The following is an 18,923-nucleotide window of genomic DNA, read 5'->3' on the forward strand; positions in this document are numbered from 1 at the left end:
ATTACTACTACTACTACTACTACTACTACTACTACTAGGACCCTGCCAGAGCCTTGCACCTACTTCCCAAAGCCCAGCACCTTGCTTAGGTGTCATTTCCCCCTCCAGGGCAACAGGGTGGTGTGTGAGCTCCATGTCGAAGTACTATTGTGGCCCCCTTGGTATGAAAAGTTGGACTGCCCTGGCATAGTCATCTGGTTGGCCGTGGTGAGAACAGGATTCTGGATTACAATGGGCTGATCCTGCAAGGTTCATCAATCTTATGTTAAGAAAAATAGTATGTTAAACCATTACAATCAAGCTCAAATTTGGCGTTTCTCTGGGAAGAACAGCTGTCATTGGCTGTTGCTTCTCATTACCGGTACATGTACAGTGGTACCTCTACTTACGAATTTAATGCGTTCCGAACGCACATTTGTAAGTCGAAAAAAATGGTAAGTCGAATCCCATAGGAATGCATTGGGAGAAAAAATTCGTAAGTAGAAGCAACCCTATCTAAAAATTCGTAAGTAGAAAAAATCCTATCTCAACCGCATCCAAGATGGCGGACGGAGCTCTGTTCGTAAGTAGAAACATTTGTAAGTAGAGTTATTCGTAAGTAGAGGTACCACTGTATGTGGTAATATACACCTCAGTGACAATTTACATTTGGCAAACTCCTCCCCGTCCCATACGTGCAACAGATTTCAAGAAATCCATATACTGCACTAACAAAAAAGAGCAAAGGCTAAAAACTCTGTTGGTGCCAAGATTAAGGCAAAACCATTTACAACATCCATATCGCTGGCTAAACGTCATGTTACTTTGGCCCCTCCTGCCATACCTGGTTTGTGTTCAGATTGCACAGTATGACGTCTCCAGTCGCAGTAGCCACACAGACAAATTCTTGATCAGGCAAATCCTCAATGCCCACAATGAACCCGCTTCCATCTTCTGGTAAAAAACCCTCAGCCAGCAAAGAAACTTCATTTGTGACCTTTAAAACAGAGGCAAGCACCTGCTATAATGCAAACATATTGATTTGATCATGTGGGTTGGCTCTTAGTGGAAGACCACTACCAACATGTGTGTTAAACTGCAGTTATTTGCTGGTGCTGCTGCAAACTGCTGGAATCATCCTAGTAAAAATGCATGTTCGTCTGGTATACGCATCTACAAAAATATGCGGATATATTTTGATTACCCTTTTACTAGGATTCTGTGCAGTGGCTTAGCATCCAACACACTGGGAAATTGTACAGTGCCTCTTTACTGATTGTTTTGAGATGCTGGTGTTCATGGGTTAATTATTTTTATACTAATTGCTGTGATGAATTTAAATTCTGTTGTACTTGATGAAATGTGCACACCTTGAGGTTGATGGGCACACTACACATAATAAAAATAAAAATAGAAAGCAGTGGTTTGCAAACTTGTTTTCTTAGGAATGTTGAAGTCCTTTGGAAATCTGTCAGGGGTTCCTTACTGAGAAGATCAGTACTGTAGTAGCATAGAAAATCTAGTGAAAAACACTATAACTGAACATTCCCTGCAAAGTGCAGTCATGGGAGAACAGTGAGCAAATTCTGGTGCACTTTTGGTTCATGAACATAGCAAAACCTAACAAGCCTGGTCAGCAGCAACCAGCAAGACCTGGAAGTGTGTTCTAGAATATATCCCAGAATCCTTTGCAATATGCAGAGGTTCTGTAGCAGAGGCACAGAAATGATTCTTCAGCAGACAAACCAACATGGCAAGGATTTCCTGGGAGCAGGAAATCAAAAGACTGTTGCTTTGAATGTTTTGGTGTTAATCTACACTCTTCTGCAAACACACACACACACATATTTAACAAAGCTTTAATAAAAATTATCCGCATGCTTTCTGTCTTGCAAAATTAACTCAAGAATCTACCCGAACATTTTTTAACGCCAGAAATTTTGTCTGCATGGAGTAGTGAATAAAATACATTGTTGAAAGCATGCACAGGTTCAATTCCTTCCTTTGATTGAAAGTATTTTATGCAAAAGCCTTTGACTGTGTCAACCACAGCAAACTATGGCAAGTTCTTAAAGAAATGGGAATGCCTGATCACCTCATCTGTCTCCCGAGAAATCTCTATGTGGGACAAGAAGCTACAGTTAGAACTGGATATGGAACAACTGATTGGTTCAAAATTGGGAAAGGAGTACAACAAGGTTGTATATTGTCTCCCTGCTTATTTAACTTATATGCAGAATTCATCATGCGAAAGGCTGGACTAAATGAATCCCAGGCCGGAATTAAGATTGCCAGAAGAAATATCAACAACCTCAGATATGCAGATGACACAACCTTGATGGCAGAAAGTGAGGAGGAATTAAAGAACCTTTTAATGAGGGTGAAAGAGGAGAGCGCAAAATATGGTCTGAAGCTCAACATAAAAAAAAACCAAGATCATGACCACTGGTCCCATCACCTCCTGGCAAATAGAAGGGGAAGAAATGGAGGCAGTGAGAGATTTTACTTTCTTGGGTTCCATGATCACTGCAGATGGTGACAGCACTCACGAAATTAAAAGACGCCTGCTTCTTGGGAGAAAAGCAATGACAAACCTAGACAGCATCTTAAAAAGCAGAGACATCACCTTGCCTACAAAGGTCCGTATAGTTAAAGCTATGGTTTTCCCAGTAGTGATGTATGGAAGTGAGAGCTGGACCATAAAGAAGGCTGATTGCCGAAGAATTGATGCTTTAAAATTAAGGTGCTTGAGGAGACTCTTGAGAGTCCCATGGACTGCAAGAAGATCAAACCTATCCATTCAGAAGGAAATCAGCCCTGAGTACTCACTGGAAGGACAGATCGTGAAGCTGAGGCTCCAATACTTTGGCCACCTCATGAGAAGAGAAGACTCCCTGGAAAAGACCCTGATGTTGGGAAAGATTGAGGGCACTAGGAGAAGGGGACGACAGAGGACAAGATGGTTGGACAGTGTTCTCGAAGCTATGAACATGAGTTTGACCAAACTGCGGGAGGCAGTGCAAGACAGGAGTGCCTGGCGTGCTATGGCCCATGGGGTCACGAAGAGTTGGACACGACTAAACGACTAAACAACAACATTTTATGCTCAAATATTCACATCATTAGGCCTCACCCTATGAAAAGCCAAGGGCTCACTATGGAGAAGCGGCGAAAGTAGTTGGCAATGGACTGCAGCTAGGCAGCAGTTCTTAGAATGCAAAACCCATAATTGACATGTGCTATATCTCACCTCTTGTGTGGTAGGATCCACCTCGACAATTCCATACTCTGTACTGACTAATAACGTCCCCTTGTCTGCACGGAGAGAGAAGCCTTGAGGAGTTCCAACAGTCCGGACCGGCTGGCATTCCCAAGTTCTCAGCAATTTTAGATTTCTCATGCTGTCTTCAGTGCATACAACTGAAAAGGGGGTAAAAGGGAATTGCTCTTCTCACCCAAATCAAAGTAATGGACGGCACCTAAATAAAAAGGAGAGAGAAGCATGCGTTGAGAAATGTTAATTCTTGAACACAAATATTTGAAGCAGTGCCGGGAAACTAAAATTGGGAGTGCTTCCAGACAGGGGCTTTATATGGTTGTAACCAGGGCCAGATTTAGGTTTGATATGGCCCTAAGCTACTGAAGGTAATGGGGCCCTTTATATGTCCAGCTGTCCTTTGTCAACAACAAATTGTCACTGTTTTTTGTGTTGAACATATGCTATATGGTAATTTATGGACCTAATAGGTATCTAAAGCCATTTGCACATAACAAAATATGTATTTTATCAAAGTACATCCAGGTTTTTTCCTTTAAATTTTTTTGGGGGGGCCCCAAGAGAGTGGGGCCCTAAGTTATAGCTTGTTTAGCTTATACGCAAATCCGGCACTGGTTGCAACAAACAGATCAATGGGAGAAGCCTTGTTTTAATTTGCTTGCACGAGGAATACAGATCCCACAGTAAACACCCGCCTTGAAACACCCATTATTAGCACTGTCACTGTAATGTCCAATAAAAGGAACCCAGGATGAAGAGCTGGTTTTAGCACCTCCAAAGAGTGTGCTATTTAAGTAAATAAAATAAAAGGAGGGGGGCGATGGAGGACTATTTTGCAACCAAGGGCCCTGTCATTCTGTCCTCCACCTATTAGTATGGTGATAAGTGGCAAAAACCAGGCTCCTCAGCTATGGGAGAGGAAGAGAGCACCCCTTACCTCTGGGGTGCAGGCAGGCGACCACCGCGCGCTCACCTTACAAGAAGCGGCTCCCAACTGCCCGCGTGCAACTTCCCCAGAGACGCAGCGCGCCTGCCATATTCAAGCCACTGTGCGGGCAGAGCGAGGGTCGAGCATGCTCAGTGAGATCGCGAAGCCGAACCGGAAGAGGGCGGCTCTGCGCATGCTCGGCGGCATTCTGAAGCCGAACCAAATGAGGGCAGCTCTGCTAAGCAAGCGGTAAAAATCTCATCCTGGCCATTATATTAAAGAGAGCGTGGGGGTTACTCAAGGATCAGTCCAGCCTCAGAGTCTGAGACTTCGGCGACCTGCTTGCCCTTTCAGCAGCCTTTAGTGCCCGGGAGTGGGTTCATTTAATTGAAGAGAAACTGCTTAGGGTATTAAGAGTGATCTTGCGTGGTTTGTTTTGTTTTTTAAAGGGCATCGTAGGAAAGAAAGTGGAATCCTAAAATCAATAACTCAGCTAAAAACGCTTTATCGCACAACACTAGTTTGCCAGTATTAAATAACGGATAATTAGACGTAACTTTTGGTTGTGCTAGCTAAGTTGCTGAAAGAAACGAGCATGTCATTCGTTTTTTGTTTTTGCAAGAATAATAAATAAATGACTCATGAATCTGAGCTTCCAAATTACGATAACAGTCTAGCTTGCGATGATTTATCGCTCAAGGGCGCTCGGGTCTTTATCTTGCAGGAGTTTGCGCCAGTCCTGTGCAACTTGCTGTAAACCTCAAAGCACTTTCGATCACCCATTTGCAGGCATTCGCTGGTAACGGGTGACATCACGGGAATCAAGGCTGCAAACCCATTAAATCTGCGATGCGCGCGGGCTTGCAAAAACGCGAATGCATGCATTCAAGTTGCCCAGCGCAGCGACTTATAGCAGCTGTACAGGAAAGAGATGGGCTTGCGCAGCATTTGATCTCGCGCATGACATGTTATTGGCATGCCGTTGCGCATCCTGGTTCTGTAAGGTGTCCTTTCCCCATAAGCAAAAAATAAAATAAAACAGGCGCAGGCAACTGGGTTGGGGGTGGATAAGAAACCTACAGCCAGGTATTATTAGGACCAGCTTAAAGAGTCGCAAAATAAGCCGCAAACTTTCGAGCTCTCCAGGGGGGGGGGAGAAATCGCCCTCGCCTCGGGCAAGAAAGTGGAATATTTCTTGGAGAAACACACGGCAAGGCGCGCCTTCTCGCTTCCCCCGCCAAACGCGGAGCGGCGGAATGCATTGTTGTTTTGCTTTCCGCTCCTTCGCGGCTCGCCATGCCGGGACTGCCTGGCACCGCCCCGCCCCAACCGACCAGGAAACAGCCGCTGCTCGCTGGCTCGATCCTTGCACCATAACATTTGCTGCCGTTTGATCAGGAAGCGGATCGGGCTCTTTGCAGGCGCAGCTGCTTCTGCTGAAGTCCGACCGCTCGGAGGGCGAGTGAAGGTAAAGAGCTGAAAGAGTGACTTGGTTGCTTGGGCAAATTTGGGTATACAGTACAGTACAGTACTTTCTTTACGCACATGCTACCCTTCTCTGTTGAGTGGGTTGGTTTTCCCCCCAACTCCCTTACCGACGCCACTTTTCTTACTTGAAGGACTGCGCTGGGTAGTGTTTAACAGCAGGGGAAAAAAGCAGTTCAACAGGTGCAGCATGGAGGTACTGTACTGTGATACCGGTAGGAGTGCCGGCCCGCGTCAGGAGACAGCAAGAAACTGCAAGGTTTTTAGCGGGGGCAATTAGAATAAGATCTATTATTTGATTATTGATGTAAACCTACAAAATGTATTTTTTTATACTGTAGTTAAGTTTTTACCTCTGTCTTCAGTACATCTTATTTTATTGCTATGACTGGTGCAAATAAAGATTCTTCTGATCTGATCTTGCCCCTGTGACTGGGAGTGCCCAGAGACATGGGTGCCATGCAATGTGTGCATGGCCCTGGCACTGAACTTTGTGGGTGCCCGGCCCCTTCATGGGGAATTTTGTGGGTGCTCAGGGTACCCAGGGAGTTGGCACCTGTGGCGGTGATAGGTGAGGGAAACTGCGCTGTATATTTTTGTTACCCAATGGCAGTGGCAAAGGGGGTAGGTTACTGAGAGCTAATGTGGCTGAGCTGTTTGTTTGAGACACCTCCTCACCCCACCCATCATTTTATCCCATCACTCTCATAGGCGTTTTGTGGCCGTAGTAAGTGCTTTTGTTTCTTAGCTTCCGCAACACCTCCTTTTTGCATTAAACGGATAATATTATTGGACCAGGGGTGCCAACTTGAATAAAATATGGGCGGGCGGGCAGGTAAGCTCTGCCCTGCATAATCAACCATATGATGCGACACTTGACATTTGAATGGCAATGCCCGTCAACCGGGGGGGGGGCTCAAATATTTTATGGGAGGCCAAAGGGATCTTGGCCCCTAAGAGTTGGCTCCTATGTATTACCGGTAGACATGTCATGGTCCTCTTTGAGTAGTTTGTCCGCCTTTGGTCCCCACCCTGCACTCGGTGCTTACCTGTGGCTCCTACCAGTAGAAGCTGTTAGGATGCAGCCACACCCCAGGAAATGGCTCTGGCTCTGGCCAACCAAACCAGGTCTCAAACTCTCAGTCAGTTAGGGATTTCTCCTGCATGTGAAGAAAGCTCTGGTGGATTGAGTGGATAAAACCAATAGTAGGCCCAAGGATCAAGAAGACAGTGTCTGCAGGTGCAGTGGAGGGATGTGAGGGGCAGATGGGACTCATCCACCTGGGAAGGGAGCCCATCTAGGAGAAGGAAAACTCTGATCCTAAACCTCTGCTGCCTTGTGGGATACTTTGGGGAGAAGAAAAGACTGAGCCCTACCTACACAAATCTGGAGTGGAGTCTGCAACAAAACTCCGATGCTGTCAATAAATTATGGGATGAAAGGGTACAGGGGTAAAGCAATCCCCACTCAATTCCTTACGCCTTAAAATAAACCCCTCAATTCTGGGCTTCTCAGTAAAGAGAGTCTAATTCCAGCTTTCGTGGCCTGATCTCACAAACACTCAGGGCTATTTGAATGAACAACCTCTTGCCTACAGAGCAGGGACTCCCTCAACTCAGATCCCCTCTCTGTATCAGCCTGTCATATCACCCTGGCCTGGCAAACTTGTGGCACTCTAGGTTTTCACCATACTGTCCTTCCTGTGTGACTCTAGGACACAAACTATCCCTTTTTCCTTAGGTAAGTTTTGCCCTTTTCTGAGTCTCCACCTCTGTGAGTTTTAATACGCTGCTGGAATAACCAAGACGATACTCTTTGGCACAAAAAGAAGATGAATTTTATTTTCTTGAGAACATAGGTTTTTCTTTTCTTAACGATGCATAAGTTTACAAGCTTAGTTACAGTTATACATTAACTCTGTCAGGCTTTAACATCAAGTTATCCTAAGCCTAACCTAAACCACCACTATCCTGGCCCCACACCCTTCTTCTTCCCTCTTCGTCGCCACACTCCCACTCTTCCTCTTCCAACTGCCAAAACTTTTAAACTGGGCACCTTCCCGCCTCCTAAAGATGCGCTGTCAGTTAACCTGGAGGTGGATTAACTCTTTCTAATCCAGGGTGTAATAAATCTTCCATCCTGGGGCTAATCTGTTACAGAGTCCCTAAAATGATTGGATGGTACCTTGTACGCCTCCTTCTGGCAACTCCTGCAGCCAAGCTGGTGCCAAAAGTGTTGCTCTCCTTTCCTTTGAAACCATATCAGTAAAGTCGAGAGAGGGGTCTTGTCGTCTGGGCATCCCCGGACCTCCATACACACTGCCCATGCTTGTGCACTTTGGTGCAGTAATTGTAATGTGCTCAATGCTGCGTGGTTTCAGTCATGGTTTTTATTGCTGCTTTTCCGTCTTGCATCTTATTTTATTGTATCGCAGCCTGCATTCCACAGAAAGCAAATGGAAAGACAAGAAAATACAATATAAGAAATGGGAAAAACAATACAGCTAAATATCAGTGGGGATGTTGAAAGTGGCCAGGCCATGGATCGCCTGAATGAAGCTTGTGGTCCACAGACCAGAGTCTGGAACCCCTGAACTAGGTGATTCAAGGCAGCTAGCAACATGTAAAATTTAAAGCTATCAAAAGAGAAACAACAAAATGCAACCAAAGCAGTAAAATCAAAGCAGCAGGATTATAATAAAAGCAGCAGCTGGGAAAACCTCAGTAAACCTGCAGCAAAATTACCCCATTGGTGATTGGGTTCTTACTCGGCTTCTTACTCGGCCAGCCACAGTCCCTCCTGAAATAATCTTAATGTCCTTAGCTAGTTTGGTTTCCGTAAGGAGGGCATTCCAAAGCAACTGGAAAAACATTTCCTTGTTCCCACCTGCTGCGCTTGAGTTTAGGAACAGGATATCTGATGCTGATCAAAGTTCACAGGAAGGCATATACATATATGGGATACGGTGCTCCTTCAAGCATCAGTCTTGAGCTGTTTAATGCTTAAGAATCAGCTCCCATAAGTGGCCCTGGAAATGAAGAGGAAGGCAATTGGGGGTGGGAGGGACAACAGCAGAGTTATATGCATCAGCCCGGCCCCAGGAAACAGGCATTTTGAACCAGTTGAAGTTTCAGGATGCCTTTCAAGGGCAGCCTTACCCCCACAACTGACAGTATGTGGCTGAAAAGTGGCATTGCGCGCATTAATGGCATTATATACTGGTAAGCTACCCAAGCAACTCCAGGAATAATAATATTTATTTATTTATTTATTTATACCCCGCCCACCTGGCTGGGTTTCCCCGGCCACTCTGGGCGGCTTCCAACAGAAAAATGAAATAAAATAATCTATTAAACATTAAAAGCCTCCCTAAACAGGGCTGGCTTCAGATGTCTTCTAAAAATCTGGTAGCTGTTTTTCTCTTTGACATCTGATGGGAGGGCGTTCCTCAGGACAGGCGCCACCACCGGGAAGGCCCTCTGCCTGGTTCCCTGCAACTTGGCTTCTCGCAACGAGGGAACCACCAGAAGGCCCTTGGCACTGGACCTCAGTGTCCGGGCAGAACGATGGGGGTGGAGACGCTCCTTCAGGTATACTGGACCAAGACCATTTAGGGCCATTTAGGAATAGGAAATTCTGACCAGCAGATATTTAACAGAGGTGGAAACCAGCCCATCTGCAAGCAGGCTAATTTCCTGGACCCATTTGTATTTTTTTTCACACACTCGTTGCTTGTGGTTTGTCTCCATTGTCATGTGAGTCGCGCGATGACCTCTGTACGTGTGAGGCAGCTGTTTGGAGAAGTAGAAGTGCTTGTCAGCTTTGGGCTGTGGAAGGAAGTTTGCCAAGAGGCGCGTCTTTCTATTAACCAGCAGATATCTTGAACTGTGGGACTTACATGCATGTAGTATATGCTTATTTTCTCAGCAACTTTTTCTTGGGCTGTTTTGCCTTTTGCTGTTTGCATTCCAGCAACACGAGATCTGGCCTGCGGTGGAGTATGGAGCCGGATTCTGAGAGCAGAGATTGCCTTGCGGTCGGAACTTCCAATAAACCCGAAGAGGGAAAAGTAGAGGATACTGAGAGTGGCATCAGTTGCACCCTAGAAGGAGATGGGCCTCCTTTCAGGGAAAATGTGGATCTGAAACCTGGCAGGGAAACCCCCAAGAAACAACTCTGTGGCTATTTAAATAAATTTTCTGCAAAAGCCCCAATCAAGACCTGGAAGTCGCGTTGGTTCTTCTACGATGAAAACAAATGCCACTTACTTTACTACAGGACAGCACAGGACATTAACCCTTTGGGGAGCATAGAGCTATCCAGCGCTAGCTTTGATCTTAAGGTGGGAGCAGAAGAGGGCGTTTTTGAAATCAGGACCCCCAGCAAAACATTTATCCTTCAGGTATGTGGAATACATGGCTGGTTTGGGCTAGTGGTGGGGAAATGTGCATGTTGTAGTTGGGGGCATGCAATGGGACTTGAGCTCATATGGTGACCTAAAGGGATCTCGGGAAGGGATCTACCCTTTGTGCCCAACTTGAAAGCATGGAAACAAAGGCAGACCAGCCGTACTAGTGTTGGCGGATAAATTATTTGGATTCCTTGTCCTGCAGACTCAATGCGTTTGGGGGTTTCCACAGAGCTGAAACCCCCAAACGCATCGAGTCTTCAGCCGTGAATTTCCTGAATTATAGGAATTTAGGACAAGTTATAATCAGTGTTTTACTATTGTGTTCAAAGAACTGGGAGCATTTATATACAGGAGAGGTAAACATCGTTTGCTCCATTTAACACATGTTTTAACATCACTATCACCATCACCATTGAGAAGCCAGCATTATCTTGGTGTAGTTTACACAGCTACATCCAATTGTAACTGAATGTTCAGTTAACCAGAATCCCAATCTTCTCCTGTTCTGACATTTAATGGTTCTTGGCTGCACTCTTGGAGGACAATAATAATAATAAACTTAGCATGCATTTCATTAATACAGAGCCACGTTTAAATACTGATCCCATTTTTTTATATATATTGGCAGAAGATAAGGAATGTCTGAGTAGAGTTGGAACCTTTGGGTTGCACGAACTTCACAATTTTCTCTTCACAGTATGAGAAGAAGAAAGCTCTTGTCTTCGGGAAATTGCCTTAAACATGATTTCCTAGTGATTTTTTTCTTTAAGCAGAAGACAACAATAATGATTCCTGGCAGTATCCTGAACTCCCGAGACCATTAGCAGCCTCTGCCTCAAAGATTATTAAAACAATACAAGTATGTTACTTTTGCTGAGTGTTGGTGGGGAAGACTTTCTTGTACATTATTATCATTTTAGACAGCACACTCAGTGTACATGGCATTTTACATTGGATGCATTGGTACATAACACGCAACCATGGTTTGTTCAACAGATCACAAGTTGTCTAGCAGACGATTAAACAAGCCACGGTTTGTTTCCCAGCCACTTTTGCCTCATGCCTCTGTAGCTTGGCAAATGTCTGTGGTGGGGTGTCCTGATAAGCCATGGCTGAGTACGGCTGTTAAGTTTGTAGTTAAAACAAGCCATAGTTCACAAGCTACCAACAAGCCATGGCTTCAAATTGTGGTTTGTTACCAGAAACCATGGTTAGTCTTCTAATCTGGGTTTGGATGTTCAGAAAAACCGCATGCCGAAACAAACCATGGATTATTGTTTTGTGTAGAGCAAGCCGTTGTTTCGTAAGTGAAAAAAAACACACACACACAAGCAGACATGGTAGACTGTCCCACCTGGTTCCCCTCTTGCTAAAGGCTTGGGGGGTTAGATTTTTGTCAGTTCAAATGCCGGCCACGTCTTTTCAACAAGGAGTTCCTCAGTTTAGGCACTAGTGGTTGATGATGGGAGATGGCACATCCACTACACTGAATATTCATATTCAATTTTTAACTGTATTTTGATTGCTACTTTTATTTGTTTTTTTTATTGCATTACAATTTGGATTTAGTGAATGCAACGAAGTAGAATATATAAGGAGCAAAAGAAGCAATCGAAACACAATTTAAAAATCATTCGGCATCTAGCACAGAAAATTGCAATGGTTACAATAGGCAAAAAAGCATTAAGTAGCCTGCCAAAACTCAGCAATTTTCATGTGGTCCATGGGGCGGAAAGTTTGGAAACCGCTGCACTAGGCCATGCTTCATTGATGAGGCCTCTGCGCTTGCACAGAGAAGCCGAACTTCCACTGCGTCAAAACCTTATACTGGATTTTGGTAAGTCCATGGTCTGTTCTGATGAGGTTGGGTTTGTCGCTGAAGTCTATTGTTGTGGAATTTAGCTGTATCTGTAGGCAACTCCTTGAGTTACACAGATCCTGTATTTAATTCCCCCCCCCAAATTGAACTTTAGGCTGTCGACAAACAGACCATGATATACTGGTTGCAGCAGTTGCAGATAAAACGCTGGGAGTTCTATAGTAACCAGACTAGAAGTTCTGCAGAAGATGACACAGATTTCCCCTGTGTGAATGATGCCACGCTTAACAATAGTAAGTAGCAGCAGCGCAAATGTGTTGCCCCCAACACACCCCTGCCCCAGGGGACAGGATTATTTCACCAGTGCTGGTTTAGTTGGTGCTGCATAAATTCAGCCATTTAGCAGGGCTTGATCCTATAAATATCAATGCAAGCAGAATTCTGATAGGTTTGAGACTTGTGATTGTGTGTTTGTGTGTGTGTGTGTATGTGTGTGTGTGAGAGAGAGTCTGCTTCCTCACTGTGCACAAATTGCACAACATCAGCCTAAGTGCTAAAGCAGGGTTTGCTAACTTCTTTTTAGTTTGAGGACCGCATTCAACCTAAGAAAACTCTCCAGTGGTGGCTGTATCCCCAAGTGGTACATGCACAGCACACACAAGACACAGCTTCCTCTCCTCAGCTGATTCATGCAGATCAGCTGAGGAGCATCTTATGATAAATGGGAGTACCAGGGAGGGGCAGATTAGTATCACCGTCATAGCTGTCAGCCTTCCCTTTTATGGCTGGAAATTCCCTTATTCTGGCTCCGTTTCCCGCTGCTATCCTGGATTGTTAGATATACTGTAGACCAGGGGTGGCCAACTCTCAAGAGACTGTGATCTACTCACAGTTAAAAAGAGGCAGTGATCTACCCCATTTTGCGGGGTTCAGGTTGTTGAGCTTTTTTTAGGGAGGAAAGCCCGTTTTTTAGGGGTTCAGGTCAAAGTTGTTGAGCTTCTTTGAGGGGAGTCAGTGATCTACCACAGACGTCCAGTGATCTACCGGTAGATCACGATCTACCTGTTGGACGTGCCTGCTGTAGACTGTCCCCGGGACAGGTGAGGCTGCTGGTCCCTTATTTTTAAATCCAAAAGTTGACAGCTATGATCCCCGTCAGGGTGCTGGACTGGCAGAGAGGTTTATATCGCTTCACTCATGCTATCGCCATCTCTATCCCCCCCTTTTGCTGTTACTGCCAAAAATTGGTGGGGTCTGGGGATAAGGGCACAGAAAAAAATGCTTGGGTGACTGGATCAGGCTACTGGGCTAGGGCGTATCAGTTGCCACGGGTGACTAAACACAGCAGGACAACTTTCCATTGGGGGGGGGGATCCGGACAGTAGAACAATACCTTTTACAATCTAGGGACTGGGAGCAAAACAGCACAAAAAAGGAAGGAGAATACTCTGGCATGCAAAGAAACCAAAGCCTGTAATTTTGATGGACAGCTTTCTGGAATGGAGACAGTGCTATGCAGGCTTCAGCCCAAACCTTTATGTATCTACTCTGAAGTAAGCTCCACAGAGTTTAATGCAACTGACAACTAGTTAAGCATGTCTGTGTCTACGTTCACACTGCTGCTGTGCTTAGTCTGCATCCAGCACACTCTCTCTGCTAATTTTTGAAGCTGAAGTCACATGCCATAAACCATATTGATCCTGTAGTTTCTTAACGAATACTCCTGTTTGGTGTGTGTGTGTGTGTGTGTGTGTGTGTGTGCTTGCTTGCTTGCTTGCTTTTAACCAGCTTCAGTCCAAATACTGTAGAAAACTTGATGTGGAATAAGTACTAATGTGAACACACCCTAATAGCCATTGCACAAGTGCAGATGGGGGGGGGGGTTTGCAGGGATGGAGAAAGAGGTCACCTGCATCAGGTGAAGACATTCCTGCCTCATCTGGGATGCAAACAACTCCATGCAAATGTAGCTTGAAATGCTGCAGGGCACAGGCTGGGGAATGACCTCACTGCATTTTAAGCCGCAAATGTGAATAACATGCCCTCAGATTATAGCTGTGCCTTCTGGGGGGGGAACAAAGACCCACCTCTGGATGCCATAAGAGGCATGCTATGGTGAAGGCAATGGCTGCTGTCCGCTTAAAAAACACGCCAGCAGTTATTTGGATCTATCAAAAGTAGAATCCTCCAGCGCCTGCCTGCTCATTTCCAGTCCTGGGCATGTGAGAATTTTTGAAGTTGACCACTCCGCCCAAGGCTAGCCTAGTTCTCCATAGTGGTTGCACAAATGCTTCTTAAAAGTCAGCCAAAATGGGTATCTCATTTGCCCCAAATGGGTGGCAGTATTTGTGTAATAGACAACAGAGAATGCACTGATAGCATTTCTCTCTCTTTCTCTCTCTCTCTCTCTGCTGGGTGTGTGTCTGAATCCCACTTTAGCTTGGGTGTGTCTGAATCCCACTGATGATGCTGCAGCTCGTTTGTTTGTTTCTCCCCTCCATAGCAGAGGCAGAACATGAGTTTTTGCCCCCTGTGAAAACCCCCACGGATGTCGTTGGCCTGAAGGCAGCCTCTCTCCCAGCACCTCTACAGCCTTCTCACGCTCTTCAGAACATCTCCCTCAAGCATCCTTGGATTGAAATACAGTAACTGTTTTTTATCTCTTTTCAATTCCTGAAAACTAGCTGTGTTAAGTCTGTTGCACCACTAACAGCAGAGTCTTTTTGACATCTCGAGGGCTAACAAATGCTCCTTTGTGTCCTGAGTTTTGAAAGGCGAGAGCCAACCAGATGGCAGGGAAGAGGAACCCAGCTGTAGGCATGGGTGTCGCTATAGAGGGGGGAAATGTTGTTATGGAAGGTGACGTTATACTTTTTTTTTTAAAAAAGAGCAAATTTATTAATATGCTTAAATGTATATTTTACCTTTATTAAATGCCTAGCTGGCCCTGCCACGTGTTGCTGTGGCTCATCCCTGTGATTTCCCCCACCCCCACCATGACGTATCCTGCCCCTCCCCCCCTCCCCGGCTTATCCCTGTGATTCCCCCCCCCTGTCCTGACCCATGACGTATCACGCCCCCTTCTCCCCCCACTCCCGGCTCATCCCTGTGACTGGTCCCACCATGTCCTGACCTATCCCATCCCCTCCTCCCCCCAACCCACACCCAGGCGAGGCAGTACCTCCATTTGACCTAGTCTGTAAAGGCTTCGGCCTAGTATATAAACGGGAGCCAAGGTGCTGTTGAGAGGGAAGGTTTTATAGGTGCAGTGCCAGTGTAGCCGCCGCTAGAGGGCGCTGGTTTGTAACCTGGTTCTTTTCCCAGCATGCACTTTTGGCTGAGTGGTACGTTCTGGAACAGGGTTTTTGGGGGGTTTTACCTGGCGGAGGTGTGACATCTGTCTTAGCAAACTTTCCTATAACCTTCAGACATCCGCATGTGGTGTTGTGTCAAAATTTCACCTCAATCGGTCAAGCGGTTTTGGTGAAAAGTGGAAATACACCCACATACTTTTTACATTTTTATATATATAGATAAAGGAAAAGGCTTGAAAGTGCACAACTTGCATTGATCAACTCTTGTAAGCATTTATGGCTCAATCACTATTTCAATAAACTCACAGATGTTGCATAAGAACTTAAGGAAAGCTGTGCTGCATCAGATCAAGGACCCCTCTAGCTACACATCCTGTTTCCAACCATATTCCTGCATTGCAGGGGGTTGCACTAGGTCAGGGTTTCCTAAATTTGGGTCTCCAGCTGTTTTTGGACTGCAACTCCCATTATCCCTAGCTGGTGGTCAGGGATGATGGGAATTGTAGTCCCCCCCCCCCAAAAAAAACCCAGCAGGAGACCTAAGTTTGGGAAACTCTGGACTAGATGATCCTCAGGGTCCCTTCCAACACTAGAAACCTCTGGTTCTGTGTCCATGAAGGACTTGAAGAAAACATTGTGCTCCCCACCCACCGGCTGTTTCTCCCTAGCAACCATGGAGAAACCAGGTTAGTCAGAAGCAAAAATGTGGGGAAGTAAACATTGTGCAGGAGCAAAGAATTTCCCCATGCACCTTCCTCTTTGTTCATATTATATTCAAATAGAATATTTAGGCTCAATTGTAATGTTTGAGTTTTATATGTTTTTGTGCAGATTTCTCTGTTGCGCATATGCTTGTACCTCGATCTCTCTACAGTGGTACCTCTGGTTATGAACAGGATCCGTTCCGGAGGCCTGTCTGTATCCCCCCCCCCCCAAAAAAAGCAACTAGAGTGCCGTTTCTGCGCAGGCGCACGGTGTGATTTGGTGCTTCTGTGCATGCACGAAGCGCGATTTAGCACTTCTGCGCATGCATGAGCAGCGAAACCCAGAAGTAACCCATTCTGGTACTTCCGGGTTGCCGCGGGACGCAACCTGAAAAGACACAACATGAAGCGGACGCAACACAAATTATGACTGTGCACATGATCAATATACACTTGGTGACTTACTGGTGAACGTGTGAACCAGCTCCAGGAAGTGACATTGTATTTGAAGAGTGCTGATACAGTCATCAGGTGATGCGCATGCATGTATGAACCCGGCCCTAAGTGAGTTCAAGTCCTGTGAGTTTGCAATCTTGGAACAACGGCTACTAAATGAAAAAATCACTAGGAAATGACTAGATGTCGTTGCAGGGAGATATTGCCTTGTGGCATGAGTGTACAAAAACCGCCAGCGGCATTTAAGCGTTGTTATTAATTCACAGGTTCTGTCTAACCATTCCCATGTGCTTCTGTGCTTCTAGGAACACAGTGCATAATCTCTGTGGTAGCTGGCAGAGCCGGAGGGACAATGGTGGCATGCCTTGTTTTGAGGGAATCCAAGACGACCTTGAAAACACAGCCGATGAAGAGCATGCAGAAACCCAAGCAGAAGACGCAGGTATTTATTTCTGCATGATGGTGAGAACATTTAAAAATAGCATTGCTTACTTGTTGTTCTCAGGGCCGGATTTAGGTTTGATGAGGCCCTAAGCTACTGAAGGTAATGGGGCCCTTTATATGTCCAGCTATCCTTTGTCAACAACAAATTGTCGCTGTTTTTTTTGTGTGTTGAATATGTTGAATGGTAATTTATGGACCTAATAGGTATCTAAAGCCATTTGCACCCTATATATAGAAATGAGCAAACCAGTGATATTTTAGGGAGCAGGCTAGCAGGCGGGGCCTATTACTTGCATCATAGGAGCCTACACAACACAAAACACGGTTGCTGTATATAGGTTTTATTTTATTGGTTTTTTATCTTATATTTTGGAAATGTACATCCAGGTTTTTTTCCCTTTAAAGTTTTTTTGGGGCCCCCCCCCCAAGAGAGTGGGGCCATAAGCTATAGCTTGTTTAGCTTATACGTTAATCCGGCACTGGTTTTTCTGCACAGCTGTGAGGAAGAAACTGGGAGAAATGAACACAAAAGCCTTCGTTGAAGCCTCTGGGATTTATTTTGAGTAAATATCAGGGTTTAATTAAGCATTTCTAGGTAACCTGGGCATAGACCCATGATAGCACAAACTTGCAAAAACGTTTGCACATACATCCATAGATGCAAATGTCTAACTTTCACGTGGAAAGAAAACCTCTGACTCAGATTTCTATAATGCCTTGCTGTGTGAATTCTGGGCCCAGTATGCAGTACAGTGGTATCTTGGTACTCAAACACCTTGGTTCCCAAACGCCGAAAACCCGGAAGTAAGTGTTCCACTTTTCAAATGTTTTTCAGAAGCCAAACATCCCATGCGGGTTGTCGGCTATTGTTTCTGGGGCACCTGCACCAATCAGAAGCTGCGCCTTGGTTTTCGAACATTTCGGAAATCAAACAGACTTCCGGAACAGATTAAGTTTGGTGCTTTAGTTTTTGCTATTTTGCATTTTTGTTTTTGAGACTTTTTTGGTTAATTTGTTTTTGTGACTGTGTGGAACCCAGTTCAGCTACTGATTGGTTGTGTGACTGCAGAAATGGATAAAAGCCCCCTATCCAAACAATGACTATCATCAGCCCAGGTAAGAAAATAATAATAATTTTAATTTTTCTCATCTACAATACTGTCTTATTTGTTTTATAGTACAGTACATTGATTATTGCTTTCATTTTATGGATCAATGATCTTGTTAGATAGTAAAATTCATCTTAAATTGCTCTTTTAGGGGTTGTTTTTAAAAGTCTGGAATGGATTAATCAATTTTGCATTACTTTCCATGGGAAAGGGTGCCTTGGTTTTGGAACGCTTTGGTTTTCGGAACGGACTTCCGGAATGGATTAAATTTGAGAACCAAGGTACCACTGTACTGGATTTTCTAGACCTAGAATTCATGGATCAGGCCCTTCTTCCTACCTCCAGTCTGCTGGCGAGAAGTGCTGCTTATGTACTCGTTAGAAGTAAAACAAGCCTTGTCTAATATCGAACATTGCTTTCTCTTTTACTCAAATTTTGTCCATGTCGCCGTTTCTCACTCATTCACCCGCCTCATCTAGCGATTGCAAATACACACAAGTTGCCAGGCAATACCATCCCCATAGGATAACCGGTAACCGCAGATCGAAACATTCTGTGCCACCACTGGAAAGCAGGGAAGTGTCCTGTGTTCTTTCCTTCCTCAGGCGCAACAGAGACGCAGAAGGATACAAAGTCAAGGTTAAAGCCACCTTCGGTTAGGAAAGACAAAAAGGAAAGCAGGAGTCTCCCTTGCTTTGCTGAAGGGACAAGAGATGGGAGAACAGCTTCTCTCCAGCACCAAATTTTGGTCCTTGAAGAGGATGTCAAATCTCAGAAGGTAATCCTGGACCTGCCCTTGACAGGTGTGTTTGGTATGGATGGAGTCGCCATACCATTTTGATCTATGGGGAAATGTGCTTAATTAAGCCTTTTGATTTTGACACAATATTGTATGAGAAAGGTGTGTTCCTGCCTCATGTATTACTGTTGTTGGCAAGAGAAGAGCAGGGCCAAACATGTGCTGGCTGGGGCTGATGAGAGCTGTAGTCCGAAACA

General features: G+C 45.1%; 2 protein-coding genes across 10 annotated transcripts in view; one reads left to right on the forward strand and one right to left on the reverse strand.

Annotated features, from left to right (window-relative positions):
- ELP1 (elongator acetyltransferase complex subunit 1) overlaps positions 1 to 6,733 on the reverse strand; it is a 48,991-nt gene extending 42,258 nt beyond the window's left edge. For 2 of the 6 annotated variants that reach the window (XM_035140417.2, XM_035140408.2), the window contains exons 1-3: positions 4,194 to 4,311; positions 3,230 to 3,458; positions 824 to 976 (exon numbers count right to left, since the gene is read on the reverse strand). In XM_035140417.2, coding sequence (XP_034996308.1) covers positions 824 to 976; positions 3,230 to 3,379 — 303 coding nt within the window. In that variant the 5' untranslated portion in view covers positions 3,380 to 3,458; positions 4,194 to 4,311. Of the gene's footprint in view, positions 1 to 823; positions 977 to 3,229; positions 3,459 to 4,193; positions 4,320 to 6,718 lie in introns of those variants that run through there. The other 4 variants (XM_035140416.2, XM_035140414.2, XM_035140409.2 and 1 more) reach the window with 4 other exon arrangements.
- The window catches only part of TBC1D2 (TBC1 domain family member 2), a 32,690-nt gene continuing 19,175 nt past the window's right edge, over positions 5,409 to 18,923 (forward strand). For 2 of the 4 annotated variants that reach the window (XM_060269061.1, XM_060269063.1), the window contains exons 1-5: positions 9,117 to 10,072; positions 12,055 to 12,193; positions 14,404 to 14,545; positions 16,680 to 16,816; positions 18,533 to 18,705. In XM_060269061.1, coding sequence (XP_060125044.1) covers positions 9,569 to 10,072; positions 12,055 to 12,193; positions 14,404 to 14,545; positions 16,680 to 16,816; positions 18,533 to 18,705 — 1,095 coding nt within the window. In that variant the 5' untranslated portion in view covers positions 9,117 to 9,568. Of the gene's footprint in view, positions 5,653 to 9,116; positions 10,073 to 12,054; positions 12,194 to 14,403; positions 14,546 to 16,679; positions 16,817 to 18,532; positions 18,706 to 18,923 lie in introns of those variants that run through there. The other 2 variants (XM_035140418.2, XM_060269062.1) reach the window with 2 other exon arrangements.

Source organism: Zootoca vivipara, chromosome 16, assembly GCF_963506605.1.
Source record: "Zootoca vivipara chromosome 16, rZooViv1.1, whole genome shotgun sequence".
Taxonomy (NCBI): domain Eukaryota; kingdom Metazoa; phylum Chordata; class Lepidosauria; order Squamata; family Lacertidae; genus Zootoca; species Zootoca vivipara.